General features: G+C 30.7%; 1 protein-coding gene across 1 annotated transcript; it reads left to right on the forward strand.

Moving 5' to 3' along the window:
* The first annotated feature begins 263 nt into the window (after positions 1 to 263).
* Positions 264 to 2,371, forward strand: LOC114756808 (desiccation-related protein PCC13-62-like). Its single transcript, XM_028945750.1, has 3 exons — positions 264 to 613; positions 1,135 to 1,360; positions 1,994 to 2,371. The coding sequence occupies exons 1-3, from the start codon at positions 264 to 266 to the stop codon at positions 2,369 to 2,371; spliced, it is 954 nt and encodes a 317-aa protein (XP_028801583.1).
* The last annotated feature ends 3,800 nt before the right edge of the window (positions 2,372 to 6,171 follow it).

A 6,171-nucleotide genomic window follows, 5' to 3' on the forward strand; every position in this document is an offset into this window, starting at 1 on the left:
GATCGTGTAAGATTCAACTTATTTCCAAACTTAGAAAGACGAGTAATTTGTCTTGGCCAAAAAATTTCTGTTTAATAAAGCTTTGAAAAATCATTTTAACAATATATTATGAAAGTAATTTTTCAATAAAATATTAAAAATAAAAGATAAAATTGCCTACACTAAATTTAGATAATGTGTCATTACATATATAGAGTGATGCAAATACAAGTGAATTGTGTCATTCAACTCGCTAGTTTACTATTTCCAATACAAAATCAGATATGGTTTTTCAGAAACATTTGATTACCATTTTCAATTTTGTTTTTCTAACATCCTTCTTCCTCCCTATATTTCTTCCAAATTCATATTCTTCTTCTGAAATAATTTTTGTGAGTGCAAGTAACACTACCCCTGCTTTTAACGACGATGATTATCTTGAGTTCCCTTTGAATTTGGAGTATTTGGAAGCTGAGTTCTTTCTTTATGGATCTTTGGGCTATGGTTTGGACATTGTAGATCCAAAGCTTGCGCAAGGTGGACCATCGCCACTTGGTGCCAAGATGGCCAAGCTTGATCAATTCACAAGGGATATCACCCTGCAATTTGGTTTCGAAGAAGTTGGACATTTGAGGTTCTTTCTTTGATGTCTCTCTCTCCATCTTTATATAAGATATCTTCTTTCATTGAAGATTCTTGAAGAGAAAATTAAGGTCATTTCATATGTGTGAAAAGCTATAATATCAATTTATTTTAAATTTTGACCTACAGATCTCTAAACAAAACGTTTATTTTTTTTGTCTTGATAAGAATATTTGAAAATAAATGTATGGAAAAAGTATTTCTTTAATCATCTACCTTCATGCAAAGTTTCAGCTTTGTCCCATAATTTCATAAAGTAACTTTTCACTCATCTAGCCCTAATACAGTAGTCTCAAATGATGATTTTTTGTGCTAATCATTATTAATTTAAAAATTAAAATTTAATATATATATATATAAAAGCATTTAAAAAAAATTCTATTTCATTTTACAAAATTAATGACTAAAATGAAAATGTATGAAATTAAAAGACTAGAAATACACTTAAATTTGCAAGTGTCTTTTATTTGACAAATAACAACATCGTGAAGTTGCCTTATTGTAATATCGCAGGGCCATAAGGAACAGAGTAAAAGGCTTTCCAAGGCCATTGCTTAATTTAAGCAGTGAAGCATTTGCCACAATAATGAACAATGCCTTTGGAAAAACTTTAGTGCCACCTTTTGATCCCTACGCCAATTCAATTAACTACTTGCTTGCATCTTACGTCATTCCTTATGTTGGTCTCACTGGATATGTTGGAGCCAATCCTAAGCTTCAAAAGGCTACTTCCAAAGAGGTGATTTAATTTTGCCCCTAATTATTACACTGATGTTTATGCAAAAAAATTAATATGTAAGTTCTTATAATTTCACCTCATTTTTTAATCAAGTCCGTGTATTTTTTTTTCAGTCCCTACAGTTTTCTCAATAATTATATAAGTATTGATTCCTATACTCGTAATTTATTAATTTGTAAGAGAAAATGAGAAATGACATTGGTAGCTGATGATGTGGTTCTCACTCAGCATAGATTTAAATTAATTTTGCCATATAGATTTAAATAAAATCCAAATCAACCAGATTAGAGATTGTATATAGATGCTAGAAGACAATTTTGAGCATAATGATTTTTTTTACTTTTATGTTGATAATAAATAAATTTTATTCAATCATTTTATTCTAAAAAAAACCTTTTTTATTTTGTATTTTGTGGCAACTCATATGTCACTTATTTAACATCCACATCAACCCAAATTAATAGATTATTAGGATAGTGATTGATACTTATAATTGAGAAAAACATAAGGACTTAACAAAAAAAAAAACTACAACGAGCTGATTAAGAATTATGTGAAACCGTGATGAATTAATTTTTCCTGTATTTATTACAAATTTCAGTATATATGATGTGTTGGTTTTTATATGTATAGCTAGTGGCAGGACTTTTGGCAGTAGAGTCAGGCCAAGATGCAGTAATTCGAGCCTTATTATATGAACGTAGAGCTCTACCAGTGTATCCATATGGAGTGAATGTTGCAGAGTTCACAAATCGCATTTCCAAACTTAGAAACAAGTTAGGGCAAAAAGGTTTAAATAAAGATGAGGGTCTTGTCGTCCCCAAAGCCGACGGTGCCGAGGGTAAAGTCACCGGCAACATCCTCGCTGCCGACAAGGACTCAGTCGCGTATTCAAGAACACCGCAAGAAATTTTGAGGATTGTATATGGCAGTGGTGATGAACATACTCCTGGTGGTTTCCACCCCAAAGGAGGTGATGGTCGTATCGCAAAATATTACCTAAAAAATTAAAAATAGTTTTTAGTTTTAGTTTTAGACTCATATTTTGTAGGAAGTTTGAGATGACTCGCATTGTTCATCCTGTATGAATAATGCGACTTCCTTTAGCTAATCCTTTGTTTTCTTTTGTTTCTTTATGATTTTTTGCAGCATTGTGTTGACTTTCTCATGCTTCATATTATAATAATATGAAAAAGAAGAAAAGAAGTGTTTTTAGTCTCTTTACATAATTTTCTTTCTATATGTTTGGATGTTTTAATTCCAATATTTCTCTTCGTCTCTCTTTTTGTTAGTTCATTATCTTCACAATTCTAACGTTCTGTCTTCTTCTCGCCCTCCCTCTATTTTTCTCTTTATAATTAACATATAAATGGGAAATAATTCAAATGCAGTTATTTGGCTAAAGTTTCTTAATTTTAACAGATTATTGTTAGGTTGGACCCAAGGTTGAATAAGAATGACGCGATACAAGATTGGTTTATTTATGATGTAAAATGGGTTAAATGTCATTTTTGCTCTCGAAGTTCTCCCAAGGATTTATAGGTGTTTAAATTTTTTTTTGGGAGCAATATTACTCTAAGAGTAATAAAAACGTAGTAATATCTACTTACCAACCGTTAATTGATTAACTGTGTTGAGATGGCATGCTTATGTGATATCCACATCACTCTTTATCCATGTCAGATTTTTTAGTAGGAAAATTAAAGGAAAAATTGGGTCTTCTTCTCATCTTAAAAAGATTAGTAAGATTATTCAACCAAGAAAGCTTCTGAGTTCAATCGCACAGCTTCCTGCCTCTATAGAACACTCTCTGATCTCTCTCTTCATACATACGTATAACAGGATTAACGTACACATTTGTCCTTAAGGTTTTATTTTTGGCACATATTTGCCTCAATAATTTAAAATCGTAATAGTATTACCTCATACTATTAAAATGTTAACTTTTAACATTGGTTTTTTTATGTTATTATTCGATATGCTAATTTTGTCTATAATAATATATCATTAATAAGAACCAAAATATAAAAGGTTGAAAATGAACGAATTTGTCGTTGACTTGTCACCATACAACATCAATGATGTGAATTACTTGTTCTATGACTTTCATTCATTCATTATTATACGATTGAAAGTGGATAGTTAAATATATGTTTATCGACAACAGAATAAACAAATCAATGGATTTTAGTATTTTACATTCAAATTAAAAAATTTTACTTGGTCTCAAAATATAAAATTAAAATGTACTATTGTTGAAATCTACGAATGGACAAAATGAGTGCATCATATCAGTAAAATTGTACTTGGCAACCAATAGTTGAGAGATCGAAGAAATATATAAATGGATTCAATAATAAACAAATTTTGTTTACCAGAATTTTACATGTTAAATATGTCAGATCAATGACACATGCTCAAATTTTTATATAAAATTCATGCAAGTTGGGGAAAAAATAGTTTAAATGTCGCGGTAACGTTCCATTAGTTAAAACTAGAGGTATAATGCCACTTGTCAAGTGACTCACGACAACTTCGGCCAAAAAAAAAAAAAGTGACTCACGACAACTACTTTTAATTCAGCTGGGCCAGAAGATATGCCTATATCAAGATAAGGATAAATAAACAGCATTTAATATCATGATGTTATTTTTCGGTTACATCAACATTTTGAATGTTATTTTTTTGGTACATCCAGCAATTCTTGATATTACTTTTCAATTACATCTACCGCTCTAAATCATAAGATTAGAATGTTAGATGCATTATACTTCTTCTGATCCTTAATATAGGAGCTAGTTGACTAATTTAAATAGATTAAGGAAGTTTGTTAAGTTAGTTACTTATAATAAATAAGTGTTGTCTTCCTTAATATATTGTTGCTAATCATATGTATTAGTTAGAACTACTATTTAATGAAACTTTTAACATATGCAATTACTACAAAATTACCTTAAAAAAATAAACTAATATAAGAGAGAAAGTAAATTCGGTTTCTTATATGTAGGACCAGATTAAAAGTCAAATTAGCTCTTATATTAAGGACTAAAGGTAGTGTGTGTGTGTGTGTGTGTGTGTGTGTAAGATTAGGGTCTCTGAAGCACTAAATAACATTAAGGTGGTTGAGACACTGTAAATAAGATTAGAATGCTGGACGGGACTTAGAAATAACATCAACACGAGACATAATATTTACAATCTGACCAAATTGCTTCAACATAGTTCAATCCTAATCAGATGTTCTGAGCCAATTATGCGTGTATTGTGTATATCTAACTTGCGCGCCCGACCTAAAAGCAAACAGAAAAACGCTAACTTACATTAACATGAGTAAATATGAACCATCTAAATTTGTTTAGAACAATTTTCATTTTAACAAAAATGTTTAGACATGGTTTAGATTAATTGGACTGTAAAAATTTGAATTAAATGACGCACTTTTCCGTCCAAAAAGTGAGACATAAATCCAGGTATCCCTAATCCAGAGACTGAGCTTCAAATTAGTAGTTGTGATTGCGCGGATCGTCCTTGTCTCCTGATTCCGGCTGAGGAGCTGAAAAAGAAGACCAAACAAAAACTTCAATCCAAGATATATATATATATATATATATATATATATATAAACTGTACTTAGTAGGAACATTTAATTTTCAAATGGTAAGTTCTATCAAATAATTTTTAATATCATATATTGTTGAGAGAATTATTTTTAAACGTATGATGTGAGAGAGGAACTACCTAGGGAGCGCTCGACAAAAAAGTTGGACAATTTAAAAACGAAAAAAAAGAAGATCCCTTAAACTTATAAACCATACATCTTTTTTAACTCTATGAAGTAGGCTTTATAACATTTTGTCCACAGATACAGTATAAAAGTAGACACATACATCATCTAGAGAGATATTTCAGTTGCACGAATTGGTGGTACTTCAAACCATAAAAATTTATTGAGATACCTAATACCTTAATTATTTGGAAAGTAATAACAAAGGAAAAAAAACAACAACAACAAAAGAAACACAAGCAAAATCAAAGAAGCTAAAAACAGACGTAAACACAAAACAGACCATGAAGGAAACCAAAGAAAAAGAAATAACTAAACTGAAAAGGTAATCCCCCAAATTTTAAGGCTATGTACAATCCTCAAGATTCAGTTCAAAGATTCAACTTAAAACACCTGAGTACTTCAACATCATGCCAAAAGCTTAATTCCCCCTTACTTGAAGCCTAGCTACCTCCGAACCCATCAAGATGCACAAGTTCAAAGAACCAAGATTTAAAAGAAGTCACAAGCCAAGCTCAATCATCCAAACATTTGAGAAAAAAATACTTTTCAACAGTGCACAGCTTAAACCAAGAAAATGTCCCATTTCCATTGAAATCAAATATGGCTCACCAGAAAGTTTAATCAAATTGACTCTATGAATATCAGTATGCAACCCAGCAGTCACAACATTACTTCAAAGACCATGAATTTAAAAAAAAAAAAAGACTTTGCACAATATCAACAAATCAAACCAAGAAATTCTCAGCTATTGCTTGAAATTTCAAAATTAATCAAAATTGCAAAGCCCAAAAAAGTGCTTAATAATCAGCCACTTTATCAACAACAAAAATAATTCAGTCAAGCGTCAATTTGACAGAGAAATGACCAATAGTAATTTTTCAAAATTTGAATTTCACAAACCACCACAGATAGGAGCTCTCAACATTAGCAACCATAACTTCGACCTCCACAATAGAAAAATTTTCAGAATTCAATAGATTAGTCTAAGTCCATTCAAGCTCAATGTCTTTCCTAAATTCCTCTG

The sequence above is a fragment of the Neltuma alba genome, unplaced genomic scaffold (genome assembly GCF_004799145.2).
Source record: "Neltuma alba isolate B1F8T4 unplaced genomic scaffold, ASM479914v2 tig00010509_pilon, whole genome shotgun sequence".
NCBI classification, from domain to species: Eukaryota; Viridiplantae; Streptophyta; class Magnoliopsida; order Fabales; family Fabaceae; genus Neltuma; species Neltuma alba.

Bases quoted from the DNA above. Each gene is read 5' to 3' on its own strand.
- LOC114756808 (XM_028945750.1), top strand. From the start codon at position 264: ATGGTTTTTCAGAAACATTTGATTACCATTTTCAATTTTGTTTTTCTA. The intron at 614-1,134 runs GTTCTTTCTTTG...GTAATATCGCAG, and splicing joins GAAGAAGTTGGACATTTGAG to GGCCATAAGGAACAGAGTAA. The intron at 1,361-1,993 runs GTGATTTAATTT...TTATATGTATAG, and splicing joins AAAAGGCTACTTCCAAAGAG to CTAGTGGCAGGACTTTTGGC.